Source organism: Heptranchias perlo, chromosome 10 (assembly GCF_035084215.1).
Source record: "Heptranchias perlo isolate sHepPer1 chromosome 10, sHepPer1.hap1, whole genome shotgun sequence".
NCBI lineage: Eukaryota > Metazoa > Chordata > Chondrichthyes > Hexanchiformes > Hexanchidae > Heptranchias > Heptranchias perlo.
Window position 1 is genome coordinate 47,544,586 of NC_090334.1, and position 24,795 is coordinate 47,569,380.

At 46.2% G+C, this 24,795-nt stretch overlaps 1 protein-coding gene across 3 annotated transcripts in view; it reads left to right on the forward strand.

Annotated features, from left to right (window-relative positions):
• The window catches only part of pygl (phosphorylase, glycogen, liver), a 155,373-nt gene that overhangs the window by 16,470 nt on the left and 114,108 nt on the right, over positions 1-24,795 (forward strand). For 2 of the 3 annotated variants that reach the window (XM_067991011.1, XM_067991012.1), the window contains 3 exons: positions 101-179; positions 7,341-7,444; positions 14,914-15,045. In XM_067991011.1, coding sequence (XP_067847112.1) covers positions 101-179; positions 7,341-7,444; positions 14,914-15,045 — 315 coding nt within the window. The remainder of the gene's footprint in view (positions 1-100; positions 180-7,340; positions 7,445-14,913; positions 15,046-24,795) is intronic. The other variant, XM_067991013.1, reaches the window with a different exon arrangement.

Below are 24,795 nucleotides of genomic sequence, written 5' to 3' on the forward strand. Positions count from 1 at the left end.
AGTCTATTTTAGAGTGAAATTGAAATAGTTGTTACTTTACTTATGGAAACAGCTACTTAAATGTGTAACTGATTCCATTGCATTCTCCTGTTTACTTTAGCTGGGCTTAGATATTGAGGAACTGGAGGAAATTGAAGATGATGCTGGTCTTGGCAATGGAGGTTTAGGCAGGCTTGCAGGTAATTGTATTTTTCCACCTTCCCATCCCCCATCATAAACTTCCATGCTTCCCTCAACAGAGAGTTTGAAACCAATAATTTCTTCATGTCAAATGTGAACTGTAGAACTTCAATAAAAGACTTCCCCAGAAAGGAGTGCTTTTATTGAAAGTAATATTCTTAGCTCTCATAAGAACATATTTTATAAGAGGTGACAAATATATTTGTGGTCATATCATCAAATTTGCTCTCTCACAGAGACCTGCCATTTCATGTCCCCTCCTCTCCCTAGTCACTCATAGAATCATAGAAAATAGGAGCAAGAGTAGGCCCTTTGGGCCTGCTCCACCATTCAAAATGATACATGGCTGATCGTCTAACTCAGTACCCTGTTCCCGCTTTTTCCCCATATCCCTTGATCCCTTTAGCATCAAGAAATATATCTATCTCCTTCATGAATATATTTAATGACTTGTCTTCTGTGGTAGATAATTCCACAGCAAAGGCTATGGGCCCCGACAACATCCCAGCTGTAGTGCTGAAGACTTGTGCTCCAGAACTAGCTGCGCCTCCAGCCAAGCTGTTCCAGTACAGCTACAACACTGGCATCTACCCGACAATGTGGAAAATTGCCCAGGTATGTCCTGTCCACAAAAAGCAGGACAAATCCAATCCGGCCAATTACCGCCCCATCAGTCTACTCTCAATCATCAGCAAAGTGATGGAAGGTGTTGTCGACAGTGCTATCAAGCGGCACTTACTCACCAATAACCTGCTCACCGATGCTCAGTTTGGGTTCCGCCAGGACCACTCGGCTCCAGACCTCATTACAGCGTTGGTCCAAACATGGACAAAAGAGCTGAATTCCAGAGGTGAGGTGAGAGTGACTGCCCTTGACATCAAGGCAGCATTTGACCGAGTGTGGCACCAAGGAGCCCTTGTAAAATTGAAGTCAATGGGAATCAGGGGGAAAACTCTCCAGTGGCTGGAGTCATACCTAGCACAAAGGAAGATGGTAGTGGTTGTTGGAGGCCAATCATCTCAGCCCCAGGACATTGCTGCAGGAGTTCCTCAAGGCAGTGTCCTAGGCCCAACCATCTTCAGTTGCTTCATCAATGACCTTCCCTCCATCATAAGGTCAGAAATGGGAATGTTCGCTGATGATTGCACAGTGTTCAGTTCCATTCGCAACCCCTCAAATAATGAAGCAGTCCGAGCCCGCATGCAGCAAGACCTGGACAACATCCAGGCTTGGGCTCATAAGTGGCAAGTATCATTCGCGCCAGATAAGTGCCAGGCAATGACCATCTCCAACAAGAGAGAGTCTAACCACCTCCCCATGACATTCAACGGCATTACCATCGCCGAATCCCCCACCATCAACATCCTGGGGGTCACCATTGACCAGAAACTTAACTGGACCAGCCATATAAATACTGTGGCCACAAGAGCAGGTCAGAGGCTGGGTATTCTGCGGCGAGTAACTCACCTCCTGACTCCACAAAGCCTTTCCACCATCTACAAGGCACAAGTCAGGAGTGTGATGGAATACTCTCCACTTGCTTGGATGAATGCAGCTCCAACAACACTCAAGAAGCTCGACACCATCCAAGATAAAGCAGCCCACTTGATTGGCGCTCCATCCACCACCCTAAACATTCACTCCCTTCACCACCGGCGCACTGTGGCTGCAGTGTGTACCATCCACAGGATGCACTGCAGCAACTCGCCAAGGCTTCTTCGACAGCACCTCCCAAAACCCGCGACCTCTACCACCCAGAAGGATAAGAGCAGCAGGCACATGGGAACAACACCAACTGCACGTTCCCCTCCAAGTCACACACCATCCCGAATCGGAAATATATCGCCGTTCCTTCATCGTCACTGGGTCAAAATCCTGGAACTCCCTTCCTAACAGCACTGTGGGAGAACCTTCACCACACGGACTGCAGCGGTTCAAGAAGGCGGCTCACCACCACCTTCTCAAGGGCAATTAGGGATGGGCAATAAATGCCGGCCTCGCCAGCGACGCCCACATCCCATGAACGAATAAATAAATTTTAAAAAAGGTTCACCACCCTCTGAGTGAAGAAATTTCTCCTCATCTCGGTTCTAAATGGCATACCCCGTATCCTGAGACTGACCCCTGGTTATGGATTCCCCATCCATCGGGAACATCCTCCCTGCATCTAGTCTGTCTAGTCCTGTTAGAATTTTATATGTTTCGATGAGATCACCTCTCATTCTTCTAAACTCTAGTGAATATAGGCCTAGTTGACCCACTCTCTCCTCATACGTCAGTCCTGCCATCCCAGGAATCAGTCTGGTAAACCTTCGCTGCACTCCCTCCATGGCAAGGACATCCTTCCTCAGATAAGGAGACCAAAACTGCACACAAATACTCCAGATGTTGTCTCACCAAGGCTCTGTTTCACTGCAGTAAGACATCCCTATTCCTGTACTCAAATCCTCTTGCAATGAAGGCCAACATACCATTCGCATTCCTAACTTATTGCTGCACCTGAATGCTCGCTTTCAGCAACTGGTGTACAAGGACACCCAGGTCTCGTTGCACCTCCCCTTTTCCCAATCTATCACCATTCAGATAATAATCTGTGTTTCTGTTTTTACAGCCAAAGTGGATAACCTCACATTTATCCACGTTATACTGCATCTGCGAAGTTCTTGCCCACTCACCCAACTTGTCTAAATCACATTGGAGCCTCTTTGCATCCTCCTCACAGCTCACATTCCACCCCAGCTTTGTGTCGTCTGCAAACTTGGAAATGTTACATTCCGTTCCCTGATCCAAATCATTGATATATATTGTGAATAGCTGGGGCCCAAGCACTGATCCCTGCGGTACACTGTAGTCACTGCCTGCCACCCGGAAAAAGACACATTTATTCCTACTCTCTGTTTCCTGTCTGTCAACCAATTCTCAATCCATGCCAGTATATTCCCCCCAATGCCATGTGCTTTAATTTTGCACACTAACCTCTAGTGTGGGGCCTTATCAAAAGCCTTTTGAAAATCCAAAAGCACCACACATCCACTGGTTCTCCCCTATCTATTCTACTAGTTACATCCTCAAAAAATTCCAGTAGATTTGTTAAGCATGATTTCCCTTTCATAAACCCATGCTGACTTTGTCCAATCCCGTTAATGCCTTCCAAGTGTTCTGTTATCACATCCTTTATAATAGACTCTAGCATTTTCCCCACTACTCATGTTAGGCTGTAATTCCCTGTTTTTTCTCTCCCATCTTTTTTAAATAGTGGGGTTACATTTGCCACCTTCCAATCGGTAGGAACTGTTCCAGAGTCTATAGAATTTTGGAAGATGATCACCAGTGCATCCACTATTCCCAGGACCACTTCCTTTAGTACTCTGGGATGTAGATTATCAGGCCCCGGGGATTTGTCAGCCTTTAGCCCCATTAATTTCCCAAGCACTATTTTTTTACTAATACTGATTTCCTTCAGTTCCTCCCTCTCACTAGACCCTTGGTTCCCTAACATTTCTGGGAGGTTATTTGTGTCATCCTTTGTGAAGACAGAACCAAAGTATGTGTTTAATTGTTCTGCCATTTCTTTGTTCCCCATTATAATTTCCCCCATTTCTGACTGTAAGGGAGCTACATTTGTCTTCACTAATCTTTTTCTCTTGACATATTTATGGAAGCTTTTACAGTCAGTTTTTATGTTCCTTGCTAGTTTACTCTCATAATCTATTTTTCCCCTCTTAATCAATCTCTTTGTTCTCCTTTGCTGAATTCTAAACTGCTCCCAATCCTCAGGCTTGCCGCTTTTTCTGGCAATTTTATATGTCTCCTCTTTGGATCTAATACTATCCCTAATTTCTTTTATGAGCCACGGTTGAGCCACCTTTCCTGTTTTATTTTTGCGCCAGACAGGAATGAATAATTATTGTAATTCCTGCACATATTCTTTAAATATTACTCATTACCTATCCACCGTCATCCCTTTTAGTAAAGTTCCCCAATCTATCCTAGCTAACTCACACCTCATACTTTTGTAATTTCCTTTATTTAGATTCAGGACCCTAGTTTCGGATTCAACGACTTCACTCTCCATCTTAATGAGGAATTCTATCATGTTATGGTCGCTCTTCCCTAAGGGACCCCGCACAACAAGATTGTTAATTAATCCTTTCTCATTGCACAATACTCAGTCTAGGATCGCCTGTTCTCTAGTTGGTTCCTCAACATATTGGTCGAGAAATCCATCACGTACACACTCCAGGAATTCCTCCCCCACAGTATTATTGCTAATTTGGTTCGACCAATCTATATGTAGATTAAAGTCACCCATGATTTTCGTTGTACCCTTCTTGCATGCGTATCTAATTTCCTGTTTAATGCCCTCCCCTACATCTCCATTACTGTTTGGGGGCCTATAGACAACCCCCTACCAACCTTTTCTGCCCCTTGGTGTTTCTTAGCTCCACCCATACAGATTCCACATCTTGATTTTCTGAGCTAATATCCTTCCTCACTATTGCATTGATTTCCTCCTTTACTAACAACGCTACCCCACCTCCTTTCCCTTTTTGCCTGTCCTTCCTAAATATTGAATACCCCTGGATGTTCAGTTCCCATCCTTGGTCACCCTGCAGCCATGTCTCCGTTAACGCAACTATATCATACCCGTTACTATCTGCGCTGTTAATTCATCTACCTTATTGCGAATGCCCCGCGCATTAAGACACAATGCCTTTAGACTTGTCTTTTTAAGATTGCTATGGCCCTATTTGTTTTTCGCCCTTGCCTTCCACTATTGCTTCTTCCCTTTCTGTCTTTTGTTTCTATCCTTGTTTCCCCCTCCTCTGTCTCACTGCTCAGGTTCCCATCCCTCTGCCATTCTAGTTTAAACCTTCTCCAACAGCACCAGCCAACACCCCCGCGAGGACATCGGTCCCAGTCCTGCTCGGGTGTAACCCGTCCCGCTTGTACAGGTCCCACCTTCCGCAGAAATGGTCCCAATGTCCCAGGAATCTAAATACCTCCCTCCTACACCATCCCTGCAGCCACACATTCATCTAGTCCATTCTCCTGTTCCTATACTCACTAGCACGTGGCACTGGTAGCAATCCTGAGATCACTACCTTTGAGGTCCTGCTTTTTAATTTATCTCCTAACTCCTTAAATTCACCTTACAGGACCTCATCCCTTTTTTTACTTATGTCATTGGTACCGATATGGACCACGACTACTGGCTGTTCACCCTCCCCCTCCAGAATGCCCTGCAGCCACTCCGTGATCTCTAGCACCAGGGAGGCAACATACCATCCTGGAGTCACGATTGCGGCTGCAGAAACGCCTATCTGTTCCCCTTACAATTGAATCCCCTATCACTATAGCCCTGCCACTCTTATTCCTCCCCTCAAAGCAGCAAGAGCCACCTGTGGTGCCCCGAACTTGGCTCTTGCTGCTTTCCCCTGATAAGCCATCTCCCCCAACTGTATCCGAAGCGGAATATCTGTTTGAGAAGGAGATGGCCCCAGGGGACTCCTGCTCTACCTGCCTAGTCCTTTTACTCTGCCTGGCAGTCACCCATTTCCTTTCTGCCTATGTATTCTTTACCTGCGGTGTGACCACCTCACTGAACGTGCTATCCACGATAGTCTCAGCATCGCGGGATGCTCCACAGTGAATCCACCCGCAGCTCCAGCTCCGAAATACGGTTAGCCAGTAGCTGCAGCTGGACACACTTCCTGCACACATGATCGCCAGGGACACTGGTAGTGTCCATGACTTCCCACATAGTACAGGAGGAGCATATCACGGGTGCAAGCTGTGCTGCCATGACTTGCCTTAGATTTACTCTGCATTCACCTCTCAGACTCTCCTCCCGCTCTTGGACTCTCCTTTTACACTGTGCTCACCTCTCGGACTCTCCTCCTACTCTCGGACTCTCCTGCCTCACCTGTGGCATCGCACAGTAGTTTTCTCTTGTTGCAGGTCTGCTGCTGCTTTTATCCCCGCTCTCAGTCTTCTGCTTCTCAGGTCCGTCGCCGCTCTGTGGAAAAAGTTAGGAAAAGCAAGGCAAAGCAGCACCTCCTTCCCCCACTTCAGCGAACTCCCACACTTACCAAACTCTCAGCTGTTCACTCTGTGCTCCGTTGCACTCAGTGCCGGTTGCACTCACAGGCCCCTGTATTTCTACTGTTTGTGACTCAGATGTGTCAGGCCTGCTCCTGTTTGTGACTCAGATGTGTCAGGCCTGCTCCTGTTTCAGGAACCAGTTTAATCCAGCTAACCAATTAACTAACTACAGTAGCTCTCTAGTAGGAGAGCTTGCTTGTTTGTCTCCGCTTAAGCCTGACAGAAACTTAAAAATTTAAACTTTAAAATTGAACTTAAACAGTTGATAGCAATTTACACTAGATTTTAAAAGAGATTAACCCTTAAACTCCCACACTCACCAAACTCTCAGCTGTTCACTCTGTGCTCCATTGCACTCCAGTGATCTGTCATCGGGATGGGATACATTCATCATGTAGCAGGTTTATTCACTTAAATGTGGGATGACACAATTAAAGACTGATACAAAGTCATCTAACCCTAGAAAAATGCACCATCAGATAGAGAATTGATGCATATTTTACTGTAGGGAGATATCTGGGGTCATGACGGCTAGTTTGGCTCTCAGGCCAGCCCAAAGTGTAGGTTCCCAATCCAGAGAATGTAATTGTTTTCGGGCACACATGCTGCTCTGCATAACTGATGTTGCTGGGGTGGCTGTGAAGGGAAAGAAATTCAGAATAATAGGTCTCTGTTAAAAGGAAACATTCCAAAATTCTGTAAGGGATTTTATGAAAACTGACAAATTTATTTCCTTTCATGTATCATTTGGCGTATTCTGAATGAACATGTGTAAAATATCCCTTTTGCATGGATTGTGGAAATCTGCAGGGTTGTTTAGTAATCAGAGAGCATTTTCTCCTTAATGAAATGTATACTATCATCAGTAAAGTTGAGGATACCATCTATTAACAAGTTACATAGAAGCATTTTATTGTAATATGTACAATTTAGTGGAAGTCCTTTATCTGTGGATTTTTACTGACCTAAACATTACCATTTGTAAGCTTAAGCTTATGAATTGTTTATGTTATTTATCTTTTTAAAATTTTATTTTGCTTGTACTTTTTCAACAGCCTGTTTCCTTGATTCCATGGCAACACTGGGCCTGGCTGCATATGGGTATGGCATAAGATATGAATATGGGATTTTCAATCAGAAGATCAAAGATGGGTGGCAGGCATGTTTGCAAACTAATTAATTTCCTTCAGTTTTCTCTGTCTTTGCTCCAATTTGTTTCTTTTTCTAACTGCTAATTTTTCATTATTACTTTAGTAGAAGCCTTTAACCTTTTTGTAATCACAAGGTGGAAATTTTCATGGCCTTTTGCCACCAGCAGAGGTTCACGTGCAGAAAATTATGGGTGAACAGCTTGGGCTTTTCCATCCATTAATGTGAATAGATGGAAAATCGCTGACAATGCACCTGTGATTTTCTGTGCATGAAAGGCTCTCCGCCAGTATGCTTATGTGTACTATATTGCATAATGTAATGATAGCAAATTTATGGAATTATAGAACCCATGTTTGAAAACCCTTCTGCATATTATGTTAATTGTAATTGAGCTCTGGTTCTGAATTTCTGATTGATTGTCTCTTAGGGTCATTTAAATTACAACTGTAGCATTGTTGTGAAGTGCTTTTGTTTCGCACTGACACTGCAGTTATAGTGTAAATGCTGTCTGCATCCAGAGTCAGGACCCTACCTGATAATGGAGTGTAAAGGAGTGAAATTCGCTGGAGAAGGTAGTCTCACTCTGCATTGCTTTGGAGTCATTTCAGGTCTTGACACCCAATTTATGCTCCTCGAGTTTAGCATTGGTGCAAAGCTGAAATGACTTTGCGCCAACATTAAACTTTAGTGCAAATGCACCACTAATGACCATTGCAAACACATCCATGCTTAGTTCTTAATTATGTGACCTCCAGGTTCCATTGCAAAAGATTGAAAGCTCTTTATCCTGAAGGAAATGTTACCATGATTTGTTAACAAGGATGGCAAAGAGCTGGTTTATTACCTTTGATTATTAGGGTCAGAATTTCAATAGCAAAGGGAATAGCAGCAGGAGGAATAATAAAGCAGTAGTGGGCGGAGGCGAGTAATGTTACGAAAGTAATGAGGTGTGAGTTGGCTATGATAGATTGGGGAACTTTACTAAAACGGATGATGGTGGTTAGGCAATGGCTAATATTTAAAGAACGTGTGCAGGAATTACAACAATTATTCATTCCTGTCTGGCGCAAAAATAAAACAGGAAAGATGGCTCAACCATGGCTTATAAAAGAAATTAGGAACAGTATTAGATCCAAAGAGGAGACATATAAAATTGCCAGAAAAAGCGGCAAGCCTGAGGATTGGGAGCGGTTCAGAATTCAGCAAAGGAGAACAAAGAGATTGATTAAGAGGGGAAAAATAGATTATGAGAGTAAAGTAGCAGAGAATGTAAAAACTGACTGTAAAAGCTTCCATAAATATGTCAAGAGAAAAAGATTAGTGAAGACAAATGTAGATCCCTTACAGTCAGAAATGGGGGAAATTATAATGGGGAACAAAGAAATGGCAGAAGAATTGAACACATACTTTGGTTCTGTCTTCACAAAGGAGGACACAAATAACCTCCCAGAAATGTTAGGGAACCAAGGGTCTAGTGAGAGGGAGGAACTGAAGGAAACCAGTATTAGTAAAAAAAATAGTGCTAGGGAAATTAATGGGGCTAAAAGCTGACAAATCCCCGGGGCCTGATAATCTACATCCCAGAGTACTAAAGGAAGTGGCCCTGGAAATAGTGGATGCATTGGTGATCATCTTCCAAAATTCTATAGACTCTGGAACAGTTCCTACAGATTGGAGGGTGGCAAATGTAACCCCATTATTTAAAAAAGGAGGGAGAGAAAAAACAGGGAATTACAGACCAGTTAGCCTAAAAATGAGTAGTGGGGAAAATGCTAGAGTCTATTATAAAGGATGTGATAACAGAACACTTGGAAGGCATTAACGGGATTGGACAAAGTCAGCATGGGTTTATGAAAGGGAAATCATGCTTAACAAATCTACTGGAATTTTTTGAGGATGTAACTAGTAGAATAGATAGGGGAGAACCAGTGGATGTGTGGTGCTTTTGGATTTTCAAAAGGCTTTTGATAAGGCCCCACACTAGAGGTTAGTGTGCAAAATTAAAGCACATGGCATTGGGGGGAATATACTGGCATGGATTGAGAATTGGTTGACAGAGAGTAGGAATAAACAAGTCTTTTTCCAGGTGGCAGGCAGTGACTAGTGGGGTACCACAGGGATCAGTGCTTGGGCCCCAGCTATTCACAATATATATCAATGATTTGGATGAGGGAACGGAATGTAACATTTCCAAGTTTGCAGACGACACCATGGGGTGGAATGTGAGCTGTGAGGAGGATGCAAAGAGGCTCCAATGTGATTTAGGCAAGTTGGGTGAGTGGGCAAGAACTTTGCAGATGCACTATTAAGTGGATAAATGTGAGGTCATCCACTTTGGTTGTAAAAACGGAAAGGCAGATTTTTATCTGCTTGGTGATAGATTGGGAAAAGGGGAGGTGCAACGAGACCTGGGTATCCTTGTACACCAGTCGCTGAAAGCAAGCATTCAGGTGCAGCAAGCAGTTAGGAATGCGAATGGTATGGTGGCGTTCATTGCAAGAGGATTTGAGTACAGGAGCAGAGATGTCTTACTGCAGTTGTACAGGGCCTTGGTGAGACCACATCTGAAGTATTGTGTGCAGTTTTGGTCTCCTTATCTGAGGAAGGATGTCCTTGCCATGGAGGGAGTGCAACGAAGGTTTACCAGACTGATTCCTGGGATGGCAGGACTGACTTATGAGAGGGATTGGGTCAACTAGGCCTATATTCACTAGAGTTTAGAAGAATGAGCGGTGATCTCATCAAAACATATAAAATTCTAACAGGACTAGACAGACTAGATGCAGGGAGGATGTTCCCGATGGCTGTGGAGTCCAGAACTAGGGATCACATTCTCAGGATACAGGGTATGCCTTTTAGAAACGAGATGAGAAGAAATTTCTTCACTGAGAGGGTGATGAACCTGTTGAATTCTCTACCACAGAAGGCAATGGAGGCCAAGTCATTAGATGTATTCAAGAAGGAGATAGATATATTTCTTAATGCTAAAGGGATCAAGAGATATGGGGAAAAAGCGGGAACAGGGTACTGAGTTAGACGATCAGCCATGATCATTTTGAATGGCGGAGCAGGCCCGAAGGGCCGAATAGCCTACTCTTGCTCCTATTTTCTATGTTTCTATGTTACAGAGGTGAAAGTAGGCGGCCTTTGTGATAGAGAGGATATACGGATGAGAGTCGAATAGGGTGATGAGGTTGCAAACAGTCACATCCAACCCAAGACAGTGACCACGAAGGGAGATAAAATAGGTGGTCAGGGTATGGAGTTTGAGGTGGGAGCCAAAGACAATGTTTAACTGGATGATATTGCAGCTCATCTAAGACTGAATGTTGGACAAACAGTCTGATAACACAAAGGCAGTGGAGGGGTCGAGACAGTAGAGAGATGGAGCTGGGTGGAGAGATGGAGCTGAGTGTCATCAACTTATTTATGGAGGCTGACCCCTGTCTTTGGATGATTTCACCAACAAGCAACATGTAGATGTAGGAGAGGTGGTACCAAGGATAAATCCTAAGGGGACACAAGAGAGAAGCGAAGCACTTGTTGGAGATTCTCTCGCTACGATTGGATAAGTAGGAGAGATCGAGGACAAGGAGGGAAAATGCACCACCACAAGTCACAGAAGATATCATTTATGACATTGATTAGGGCTGTTCCAGTGCTGTGGCAGGGGTGGAAACCTGATCGGAAAGCATAAAACATGGAGTTGCAGGAAACGTGGGCAAAGCTTTTGGAAGGCGGCAACATGTTCAAGGACTTTGGAGGGGAAAGGGAGGTTGGACATGGGGTGGTAGTTGACAAGGACAGAGGGGCTGAGTGTGAGATTTTTGAGGAGGGAGATGATGACAGCGGTATTGAAAGGGAGAAGGATAGTACTTGAAGACAGAACCATATATAAAAAAAAAGACTTGCATTTATATAGCGCCTTTCACGACCTTAGGATGTGCCAAAGTGCTTTACAGCCAATGCAGTACTTTTGTTTTTGAAGTATAGTCACTGTTGTAATGTAGGAAACATTTACAATATTAACCAACATGGGGGCCAGGAAGGGAAGTTGGGTGGTCAACAGTTTAGTGGGAATGGGTCAAGAGAGAAGGTGATGGGTCTCATGGACAAGATGAACTCAGAGAGTCCTTGAGGGGAGACAGGAAAAAAACTAGAGAAAGACACTGGTTCATGGATAGGACTGGGGGAGGTTTGGCTTAGTAGGCAAGGAGAAGACAGAGGGGAAGCAGGTGAATGGATGACCTCAATCTTTGCAACAAAGTAAGTCCACAAATTTCTTGCACTTGTTGGAAGTGAGCGAGGAGGGGGCCAGGGAGAGAAGGTTCGGACGGTAGTATAGAAAAGAAGCCGCAGCTTATCTTGGCTCTCCAGGATGTTCCTGGAGTAGTGAGTGGTTTTGGCAGAGGAGAATGAGGCCCTATTAAAGGTTGGAAGGGGATAGGGTGATGTGGGTGATGAGTAATATAAGGAAGTGGTCAGAGATGGACTTTTTTTTATTCGTTCATGGGATGTGGGCGTCGCTGGCAAGGCCAGCATTTATTGCCCATCCCTAGGACTTGTCAGCGATCAAGACCATGGGAGTAGAAAGGCCATGTGACATGCCAAGGTCGAGAGGGTAGCCGTGAATATGGGTAGGAGAGTTTATATGGAGGGACAGGTTTAACCATTCTCTTTTAATCTTTTCTTTACTTAATATTGAACCCTTTGTTAAAGATAGATAGTGGGAATTCTATAAAGAGAAAGGTGAAATTATTCCCAAACTTCAGTGGACTCTTAGCACAAGCTGAGTCTATTTTTCAGCTGTCAAGCTAACAGGAGTATTTAATAATAGCCTGAGGCTTCTCCAGCCTGTGATGCCAGCTCATTGTGTTCTCTCTCAATCTCCACTGTTGGACCCAGAACTGAAGCAAGTATATTAAAAAAATACATATGGCCCAGCAATATATTGTAGGTATAGTCATGGCCCTTAGAACAGTTTTGCCCCTTAGGAGTCTAATACAGTCAGTTCATGTTTACCATTTTCACCATCTCTGGTATACCTAACACACATTTTTGTTCCTTGAACAAGCTTCAAAATCACCTGGTATGAATTGCTGTTGGCTGACAGTTACTTCAATCCTCTGCCTGAGGTTAGTAAGATTGTAGATTTTCCAAGGCAAGCAGTTTGCAATACTGAGTTATTGGGTTAAATTTTAACCCCACGAACGGGTGGGTTGGGGGCGGGTGGGAAGATAAAAATTGTAAAAAACTAAAACCCAACCCCAACCTGCCTCCAACCCACCCATTTCCGGTTTTAATGGAGATGAGTCGAGAGGCGGGCAACCGACCCGCTCTCAGGAGGCGGGTTGGTCAGTGAAAGCTTTTGAGGAGGCTGCGGGCCTCCATTTTGACAGCTTTTTTATTTTTAACTCCTGGGGTCCGGGATTCTCGGGCCTGCTGCTTCAAGCCACGTAAGGAGGTGAGAAGGCCCAGATCAGCAGGTAAGTGCCTTTATTGCACTGCTTGTGGGCTAGGAGGAGCAGGAGTGTTTCATCCAGGCCAAACAAACCTACCTGCTGCGATCCCACACATGTGATCGACCGACACCCCCCCACCCGATGTCCGAACCCCCCCCCCCCCACAATGTCTCCAACCCCCCCCCCAACAATCTCTTCGATCCCCCCAACAATCTCTTCGACCCCCCCACGATCTCTTCGACCCCCCCCCCACGATCTCTTCGACCCCCCCCCCCCACGATCTCTTCGACCCCCCCCCACGATCTCTTCGACCCCCCCCCCACGATCTCTTCGACCCCCCCCCCACGATCTCTTTGACCCCCCCCCCCATCGATCTCTTCGACCCCCCCCAACGATCTCTTCGACCCCCCCCACGATCTCTTCGACCCCCCCCCCCCCCCCACGATCTCTTCGACCCCCCCCCCCCCCCACGATCTCTTCGACCCCCCCCCCCACGATCTCTTCGACCCCCACCCCCACGATCTCTTCGACCCCCCCTCCCACGATCTCTTCGACCCCCCCTCCCACGATCTCTTCGACCCCCCCCCCCATGATCTCTTCGACCCCCCCTCCCACGATCTCTTCGACCCCCCCTCCCACGATCTCTTCGACCCCCCCCTCCCACGATCTCTTCGACCCCCCCCTCCCACGATCTCTTCGACCCCCCCTCCCACGATCTCTTCGACCCCCCCTCCCACGATCTCTTCGACCCCCCCCCCACGATCTCTTCGACCCCCCCCTCCCACGATCTCTTCGACCCCCCCTGCCACGATCTCTTCGACCCCCCCTCCCACGATCTCTTCGACCCACGATCTCTTCGACCCCCCCTCCCACGATCTCTTCGACCCCCCCTCCCACGATCTCTTCGACCCCCCCTCCCACGATCTCTTCGACCCCCCCTCCCACGATCTCTTCGACCCCCCCTCCCACGATCTCTTCGACCCCCCCTCCCACGATCTCTTCGACCCCCCCTCCCACGATCTCTTCGACCCCCCCTCCCACGATCTCTTCGACCCCCCCTCCCACGATCTCTTCGACCCCCCCTCCCACGATCTCTTCGACCCCCCCTCCCACGATCTCTTCGACCCCCTCCCACGATCTCTTCGACCCCCCCCCACGATCTCCTACCCTTCCTCACAATCTCCACCCCCCCAACAATCTGACCCCCCATGATCTCCAACCCCCCAATGACCCCTGACCCTGATGACTCCCCCGATGACGCCCCCAGATGACCGACCCCCGACCCTGATGACTCCCCCCCCCCCCCATGACTGACCCCACCCCCCCCCCCCCCCCCCGCCCGCCTTGATCTGACTTACCTGCTGACATCCGCTCCCTGGCTGTTTTCCTGTCCGACTGACGGCTAGCCTGTCAATCTGGCTGGTCTGTCGGGCGGGAAACATAAAATGAAAGAAGTCATTATATCAAAATCGTAAGGACGTCCAGGAAATCCGTACTTCAGGATTTCCCTTCAGGAATTGCCCCCCACCCATTATCCTCTTCCCGGCCCACCCAGTTAAAATTTACCCCATTGAATCTTTTATATTAATTTATATTAAGGTGTCAACCTTTGCTCAATGGTTACACTTAATGCACTCAACGTAGGCTGACAGTTTAGTGCAGTACTGAAGGATTGCTGCACTGTTAGAGGTGCTGTCTTTTGGATGGAACGATAAACCAAGGCCCAATCTACCCTTTTGGGTGGACATAAAAGATCCCATGACTCTTCAAAGAAGAGTTGGCATAGCTTTCCTGCTGTCCTGGCCAACGTTTATCCCTTAACCAACATTGAAACAGATAACCTAGTCATTTATCTCATTGCTGTTTGTGGGATCTTGCTGTGGGTAAATTGGCAGCTGCATTTCCTACATTACAACAGTGACTACACTTCAAAGTAATAAAATTGGCTGTGAAATGCTTTGGGACATTGAGGTTGTGAAAGGTGCTATGTGAGCTTTGTTCTGCATAATTACAGGTGGAGGAAGCTGACGACTGGCTGCGACATGGCAACCCTTGGGAAAAGGCTCGTCCAGAGTATGTACTGCCTGTTTACTTCTATGGCCATATAATGCATACCAAAGATGGTGTCAAATGGATTGATGCAGAGGTATGACTTCTTTTTGCCTTTACATTTACCAAGTCAAATTTGGTAATATATTTTTGAACCTAGTGTTCATAATAAGAAAAGAGCTCTCTTCTAACAATTTGTAATTGCGTTGAGCTGTTGCTAAATGTTCTGTTTTATATCTTATAGTAAATGTTAGTAAAATGTTTAGCAAGACTCTTTGGTTGACCAATTTAATTCATAATTTAATTCACCAATGTAATTCATAAATTACATAACCTAAGAAATCTCCCAGAGTGTTGTTCTTACTAATTTGAAGGATGTGTTGCTTTATAACGACAAGGATATTATACCGTGTATTGCACAAGGTAGTATTATGCAATGCTAATAGATCTGTCATGATGTGGAGATGCCGGTGATGGACTGGGGTTGACAATTGTAAACAATTTTACAACACCAAGTTATAGTCCAGCAATTTTATTTTAAATTCACAAGCTTTCGGAGGCTACATTTCCACTTCGTTCACCTGAGGAAGGAGGTAGCCTCCGAAAGCTTGTGAATTTAAAATAAAATTGCTGGACTATAACTTGGTGTTGTAAAATTGTTTACAATAGATCTGTGGCATTGCTCACTGGCAGTTCAGGACCTGATGTGTGGTTTCTGATATGTACTGAAATTCTATGGCAGCCTAACCACGTGTGGAGGTAAAACATTGCATTCATTACTGATAATGAAAGATATGGAGAGAGAGATAGCCACCCAAATCTAACTATATCTATAGTATAATAAAAGTTCTGTCCCTAGCATGCACTTTTCTGTTGTCGCACTTACTTCCTGTGTCACAAATTTATCCCGCCTGAATATTACTAATTATGTTGCCTTTCAATCCTTTCAATGTTAGTTGGTACTGCTGCTCCTACAAGGTACATCTCCCAAGCATGTTGCTCTAGATGCACTGCAAATAGATAAATTTTGTTCCAATTTAATTTAATTTTAGGGAGGGTTAGGGATCTGGGAACCATGGGCGCTAAATTGGACCATGTAGCGCCCGTTGTTTCGACGCTAGACGGCCCCTCCGACATCCAAGATGGCATCTTGGATGCGCACGCACGTTTCCTGCATGACGTGCGCCAGAAGCCCTCTTGGTATAGGAGTTAGCGCGTGCGCTAATCCCGAACGCTGGAAGCATGTAAAGTAGGGAGAAAATGGCTGCAATCAGTGTGCAACGCTGATTTAAAGTGATACACACAATTTTGGACCTTAACGCTCAACTCAACGCACAATCTTATCCCCGACCATCAAATGTTTCTTTCAGTGCCTGAAGGACCCCCCCACCGGCCCTATTTAAAGGGCCATGCAGGTGTTGCAGGTTAGTTGCTGGATTATTGCTTCTGGCTGCTGGAGGAGTAGGAAGTGTTTTTTAAAGCTCCCTATTTTTATTGAGAGTTCCTACACTACTTTTGAGAGTGCTTTGGCAGGTGTCGCCTTACGGGTCAGAAAGTTGCAACCCTGGTGGAACAACATTCCTGCCAACCATGGGCGGTCTGCTAGGGCTCCTGTTGGGCATTGAGCATGACTGGGAGCATGCAGAGAGGCCACGCCCAGCAGGTCAAGCTGTGAGGAGACGGAGGACGAGGAGGCGCAGGGCACTGAGCAGAAGGCCCTACCCAATGAGGGCCTTCAGGGATCAATTCTCTTACCTCAACATGACCGAGGAGGATTGCATCTGACATCTGAGGTTCACCAAGGAAGCAGTCACTGAGATCTGTCAACTGGTGCGGCAACAACTGCAGCCTCAGGGCAGGGCGAGGACAGCATTGCCTGTGGCTGTGAAGGTCACCGTGGCACTAAATTTCTACAGCACAAGAGCATTTCAGGCTTCTGCTGGCGACATGTGCAACATCTCGCATGTGCAGTGCACTGCTGCATAAGGGAGGTCACAGATGCACTGTACCACATGAGGAACAGGTTCATCACCTTCCCTCTCGACAGATACAATCAGAACGAGCGAGCACGGGGGTTCGCCCGCATTGCTGGCTTTCCCATGGTGCAGGGTGCCATGGACCTCACACATATTGCCCTGCGTGCCCCGCACATCAACTCGGCTGTCTTCGTCAACCAAAAGGGCTTCCACTCCCTCAACGTGCGGCTGGTGTGTGACCACACGCATCGCATCTTGAAGCAGTCACGACGCTTTCATCATGTGGCAATCCAACGTGCCAGCTATCTTTCATCCGACATGGCAAGTCAAAGGCTGGCTACTGGGCGACAAGGGCTATCCCCTCATGACGTGGCTCATGACACCGGTCAGGAATCCATGCACACGTACACAGCAGGCATATAATGAGAGCCATGCTGCCACACGCAACATCATGGAGCAGATTATAGGCCTCCTCAAACAGCGCTTCTGCTGTCTAGACTGGTCTGAAGGAGCCCTGCAGTACTCCCCTGAGTGGGTGGGCAGATTCGTGGCGGTCTGCTGCATGCTGCACAACCTCACCATCACGAGGGACCAGCCTTTGCCACCATTGACTGCAGAAGATCCCGAGCCAGAGGTGAAGGAGGAGGCTGAGGAGGAAGAGGCGGATGAGCAGGAGGAGGAAGAGGTTGAGGAGGAGCAGGAGGAGGGGGTGGAGCCGGAAGAGGAGGTGGAGGAAAACGCAAGGTTGCAGCAGGAACCACACGCCTTGTTTGCAAGGGCTGTGCGTGCTCGCCTGATCCATGCCCGCTATCAATAATTGGAACTACATCCCCCAACTCACCAACAGTCCTACATTCCCCACCTTTCCCCTCCCACAAGACAATCAAATCGCCCTCCATCATATTACACATTGGTGTCCCTCTCAGCTCATTGCATGAATAAAAACCACCACGAAATGCAAAATCAAACTCTCAATTATGGATTAATAAATGAAAATATGCAAACATAATAACTATTCACCCTTGTGCATTCCCTTTGCGCCTGTTGTCCGTGTGCCGTTACCTATCCTAGTGCTCCTACGAGGTGCTTCCCCAGTGGCTGGAGCATGGGTGGTGGAAGGCCTGGAGGGCCTGGCTTCAGACTGCACATCTCAGCATGCGCTGCAGCAGTCTGGCCTGGCTGGTCGACAGGCAACAACAGGGGCACTGGCGGAGTGGCAGGGGTGGGAGCAGGAATGCTGTCATCCTGAGAGAGGACAGCAGCTCCGACTGCCATGGCGCCACTGCCACTCTCCTGGGGCTGCGCCTCAGCACTCCTGGTGATCGGCTGGAGAACGGATTGCTAGAGTGCTGTGATGCCCTGGAAGCCCCGTTCCACAGCGGTCCCCAGAGCCACAATAGAAACATAGAAAATAGGAGCAAGAGTAGGCCATTCGGGCCTGCTCCGCCATTCAAAATGATCATGGCTGATCGTCTTACTCAGTACCCTGTTCCCGCTTTTTCCCCATATCCCTTGATCCCCCTTTAGCATTAAGAAATATATCTATCTCCTTCTTGAATACACCTAATGATTTGGCTTCCACTGCCTACTGTGGTAGAGAATTCCACAGGTTCACCACCCTCTGAGTGAAGAAATTTCTCCTCATCTCGGTTCTAAATGGCATACCCCGTATCCTGAGACTGTGACCCCTGGTTCTGGACTCCACAGCCATCGGGAACATCCTCCCTGCATCTAGTCTGTCTAGTCCTGTTAGAATTTTATATGTTTCGATGAGATCACCGCTCATTCTCCTAAACTCTAGTGAATATAGGCCTAGTCGACCCTAATCTTTCCTCATACGTCAGTCCTGCCATCCCAGGAATCAGTCTGGTAAACCTTTGTTGCACTCCGTCCATGGCAAGGACATCCTTCCTCAGATAAGGAGACCAAAATTGCACACAATACTCCAGATGTGGTCTCACCAAGGCCCTGTATAACTGCAGTAAGACATCTCTGCTCCTGTACTCAAATCCTCTTGCAATGAAGGCCAACATACCATTCGCCTTCCTAACTGCTTGCTGCACCTGAATGCTCGCTTTCAACGACTGGTGTACAAGGATACCCAGGTCTCGTTGCACCTCCCCTTTTCCCAATCTATCACCATTCAGATAATAATCTGCCTTTCTGTTTTTACAACCAAAGTGGATATCCTCACATTTATCCATGTTATACTGCATCTGCGAAGTTCTTGCCCACTCACCCAACTTGTCTAAATCACTTTGGAGCCTCTTTGCATCCTCCTCACAGCTCACATTCCACCCCAGCTTTGTGTCATCTGCAAACTTGGAAATGTTACATTCCATTCCCTCATCCAAATCATTGACATATATTGTGAATAGCTGGGGCCCAAGCACTGATCCCTGTGGTACCCCACTAGTCACTGCCTGCCACCCGGAAAAAGACCCGTTTATTCCTACTCTCTGTTTCCTGTCTGTCAACCAATTCTCAATCCAGGCTAGTATATTCCCCCTAATCCCATGTGCTTTAATTTTGCACACTATCCTCTTGTGTGGGACCTTATCAAAAGCCTTCTGAAAATCCAAATACACCACATCCACTGGTTCTCCCCTATCTATTCTACTAGTTACATCCTCAAAAAACTCCAGTGGATTTGTTAAGCATGATTTCCCTTTCATAAACCCATGCTGACTTTGTCCAATCCCGTTAACGCCTTCCAAGTGTTCTGTTATCACATCTTTTATAATAGACTCTAGCATTTTCCCCAGTATTCATGTTTCGCTAACTGGTCTGTAATTCCCTGTTTGTTCTCTTCCTTTTTTAAATAGTGGGGTTACATTTGCCACCCTCCAATCTGTAGGAACTGTTCCAGAGTCTATAGAATTTTGGAAGATGATCACTAATGCATCCACTATTTCCAGGGCCACTTCCTTTAGTACTCTCAATGTAGATTATCAGGCGCTGGGGATTAGTCAGCCTTTAGCCCCATTAATTTCCCTAGCACTATTTTTTTACTAATACTGATTTCCTTCAGTTCCTCCCTCTCACTAGACCCTTGGTTCCCTAACATTTCTGGGAGGTTATTTGTGTCCTCCTTCGTGAAGACAGCAGTCTGAGCTTCCAATGCAGCAGTCTGAGCTGCAAATGCAGCAGTCAGACCTTGGATGGCAGATGTTTGTGCTGCAATGGATGCTGTGACATCAGTCATCAGACGCTGCATTGTGGTGGGTTCGACAGGTGCACTGATGGAGGTGACCATCCGTTCCATGTTGGAAAGGATGGGCTCCAAGCTCTGCACAAAGCCCTGCGCCAAGTTGGAGCTGGACTCCTCCATGCCCCTTCTCATTATGCACAGGCTTTCTGGCAGGCTTTCCAGTGCCCCAAGCATGTGTTGGTGTACGCCCATCAACCGTCTTCTGTAGCCTGGCCCATCGAAGTCCTCATCTGACTCCTCTGCAGCAGAACTAATGAGCGACCTCGCCCTCCGGCAAGTTGGCTCCTGTGGTATCCATTCCCTCTTCCCCGGCTCCTGCGCATTTGTGCTCGGTGTCTCACCACGTGCAGATCCCTCCTCTAACCTAACCTCTAAAGGACGCGCAGTGTCAGTCTCTGAGCTGGTGAAAACTAGTGTCAGATCGAGTGACGGTGTGGCTTCAGTGTCCTCCTCCTCCTCCTCCTCGGGTGCCGCCAAGTGTTCTTGGGTATCTGCAATGACAAAGGGAAACAGGTTGAGTTGTGGAGTGGGGAGAGGAGCAAGTAAGAGGTGCGTGCTGGCAGCGTGTGCAGCACGTGAGTCAGAAAAGAATATGGGAGGAGGGAGATGTGGAAAAGGAGAAGGATCATTAGATATGCAGAGACCCCTTTGACCGGGACCTCCAGCGCGGCACGTTGTAACGGCTGCAGCGATGGCCCGACCAATAATCCGCAGCACCGTCTCGTCTGGCGGGGTGAGGACGTGTAGACGTACCCGTCTAGCCTCAGGTCCCTCCTGCTGGCGGGCATTATACGCCACCTTCTCCTGCAAGACTGAGGACAGTATGTCAGTGAGTGTCCTGCAAGGTGTGTGGGTGATGTGCCTGTCATGGTCAAATAGTGTGACTTGAGTAGTGGTTGTGTGGCCTGCAAGTGTGGTATTATGTGCGATTGAGATGCGGCATTGCGTATGGATGGCTGTTTTTGTTGATGGGTGGGTGGGTGACGGGAGGTGTCCTGCATGGAGTATTGGTGCAGTTGGTAGGATGCGCCACTTGACACTTGCATTCATTCACCTTGACCACTCATGTCAAATCATTAAATTTCTTGCGGCACTGCACCCATGTGCGTGGTGCAATGCTCCTCGCATTCACCTCCTGTGCCACGGCCTGCCAATGCCTACGCAGCTGTAGTCTAGACGGTCTCCGGCCACCCTGCGGGTACATGGCTGCCCTCCTCTGGTCCACACCTTCCACCAGTGCCTCCAGAGCATCGTCGGAGAATCGTGGTGCCCACTCTCTTGCTGATGCAGCTACTCGTGCTGCCATTCTCCCTTCTCCTGCTTGGCTGTGTATCTGCCATTGGAAATGTGCCTGCACCTTTAAGTAGTGCAGGCAGCTGATGATGTGCGCTGTCCACGCACCATTTCCAACTTCCTCATTCTCCGTGCAGCCTCTCAGCAGCGAGGGCTGCGCTTGCTGCACGTAGATTTTAGGGTAAGTAGATTTCACGTGCTGCCTGCAGGGGGTCCATTGGGCACGGGGTGGTAGTGCATCTACCATTGCCCAGAACGGACCCTTATCCAATTTTTCCCTCCATACAACTTTACAGCACAGAAGGAAACCATTTGGCCAACCATCTCTGTGCTGGTTCTTTGCTGGAATAATCCCAAATGAATCTGCTTCCTTGCTCTTTCCCCGTAGTCCTGTAACTTTCTTTGCTTCAAATATTTATCCATTTTTCGTCTAAGAGATGCAGTGGGCTCAGCCTCAAGAATTGCCTGTGTCAAATCATTCCATGCTCTATTAACTCTCTATGTAAAGAAATTTCTCCTAGTTCAGCCTCAATGACAATTTTAAATAGATGACCTTTCATCACTAACTCCACAACCAAAGGAAATAGTCCTTCTTTATCCACCCTAACAAGGCATAATATTTAAAAATCTCCTAGTCTTTTCTGCTCCAGTAAAAATTGTCCCAGTAATTCAATTCTTTCCTCGTAACTATAGTTTCTCATTCCTGGTACTCATTCTCAAATTTCAAAGGTATGAGAAATAAATTGGCCACATTAAATTGGGCCGAATTGTTAATGAACAAACCTATTACATTTTCAATGTTAACTGTGTCCACACCTAGCTGTAATTGCCTGCAATACTCATAGGTTGATCTGTAACATTTAGAGGACTTGAAGACTTATGTCATGTTTTGAGTAACATTTTTTAAGTTTAAAGTTATGGGTTTGAAGTTTGTTCCTGAAGGCTTTTGTTCATGTAAATTTTGTGTCTGAACTTCTGGTGTTATACAGATTTCAAGTTGTTTAGTCTTTGTAATTTAATTTATTATCTGTGACCAATATTTGATCACCTTCCCCAGCCAGTCTCTAGGTGAGTGTCAGCTGAGCCCCGACTCAATATGCAACTCCCCACCACCGCACCCCCCCCCCCCCCACCCTCCATAGCCAGGCCTTAGCCTATTGCTGCTGTCATGGGTCAGCATTTCTCCCCCTTCCTCATTTGGCCTGAATGGCTGCTTGAAACTACCATTCTGGCCCCGCTGGCTGGGCAGCCATTAACAGCAGTCCAATATCCACGTTCCTATTCTCCCCCACCCTGTTAATCCTTACCTGACAGCCAGCTGTCATCTGCCAGCCCGTTCTGCTCTGGCACTGCTCTACGCCCTTAAAATTAATAATTTTTGGCCTATCTTGCAGCCACGATGGCTATATCCACCTCTATCTGAGGCAATTCAAGGGAAATGCATACTGGTAATTTGTTATCTGACAACATAATTTCTTTGCTTGCTCTCAGGCCTATCGGCATCATGCCACCACTCCTCAGACAGCTGGGTTTCTTCACCCACTGGCGTGCCTGTTAGCAACCTTCCCCTGCATGAACTTGGAATTTTAAATATATTAATGTGAAATATTTAACACAATGTGTAAAAGGAGTAAGAAGCATGATAAACAGCCTGCATTAACAGTGTATAAAGTGCACTGATTTCACTTCTAACATATACTATTTCCTGATAATTGCTTAGTGATAGTTGTAATCATTAATATGTGTTGCCAAAGTCAGAGAATTAAGTGCCTGGAGCACACTAGCTAACTGTATAGTGGACCCAAACCTGAGTGAAACAATTCTCATGAACATCCTATTAGATAGTATATAGATATCCTGCAGTAATATCAAGCCTATAATCTAATTTCAGACTTATAAATCACTAAAGGTTTTACATTTGAGGCTTTAATCTGAATACCTTGATTAGATTCTAGCCTTTACTTCATTCCTAAAACAGAAAGGGAGAAAAACTTGCATTTATATTGCACCTTACCCAAAGCAATGCTTTACGGGCAATACATCACTTTTAAAGTGTAATATGAGGTAAGACTACAATTGAATTTCCATTTTAAAAATGCAATTACAAAGACTAAACAACTTGAAAGCTGTACAACACAAGAAGTTCAGATAAAAAATTTTCATTTGCCATTTTTTGTTAGCCCTCAGTCTGGCGAGTATAGGGCTTTCAAGAAAAGGCTTCAATATTATTTTCTGTTTTATGAAATGAATGCAGGTGTGAAATTTTGCAGTAGTGTATTACTGTGGTAAGCTTACTCTTGGAGCAAGTGCGGCTGATTGCTCTTTTGTGGCGTGGGTATAAATTGGTGAAATGTTCAACAGCAACCTTTTGCTGTGGTGAGTGAGTGGTGATGCATTTAAAATATGTTGCTTTGCCTGTATTGAGTTTTCCTGCTGAAGTTGCACAGTGTTAAAACAAAAACAATAACACATTTTTCAGCAATTAAAGTTCTGCTCTTTATTCCTTTATTTTTTCATATCCATGTAGTGCGAGCAGCATCTTCTGTCATGCACTGCTTTAAGCCGTGATAGTATCACGTTCTTTAGGAATATCAAGATAAGACATTTCGACACTGTACAGGTCTTAACAAGGACATCAGCTAGTAATAGAGGCACTGCCACCTCTTTCCACTTAGCTCTAGCCACTGACTTACTTGGCTTCCAGCCATGAACCACTAGCATTTGGGCCCTCCTTTTCTTCAGCTGCACCAATAAAACCTCCAGGTACCTACTGGAGAAATTGTAAATTTAGCGCTTGGAGGGCAATGTGGATCCCAATTCCTTTGAGGCCACTGCTGAGTGTCCCAAGGATGGTGCTTACATTTCTCTAGGTACTCCCTTGCAGTAGCTGAAGATGTTTCTCTGCACTCTACAGATCACAAAAGGGAGCAGTTCAGTAGCCATTTTAAATTCTTCTTTCTTTGTGCCCCAGATGACTGTCAAGTTTTTTTTGATGGCCCAAAGTACTACCTAGTTCTTTCATCCTGACCAAAATACTCTCCAATTACTTAATGCACTCTCATTAAGCTCTTGCCCTTTAAAAAGCTGTTGGCTTTGAAGCTATGCACCACCAAGATATATCTACCCTCTGTTGCAGCAGGAGTTGCATTCCAAGACTGCTGTACTATATGATAATTAGCTGAACCCAGATATTTGCACAGGGTCAGCATTGGAATTCTCTCACAGGTGTAAATTGTGTACCACCATTCTTGAGCTGGCAACAGGATATATGGGATTTAAGGGCCAGAGAGTCTCTTCTGATCATAATTTGAGTTCTTGTTTTAAAAAAAATGTTGAATTTTGAAAGCAAAGAAAGCCTCTAGCATCT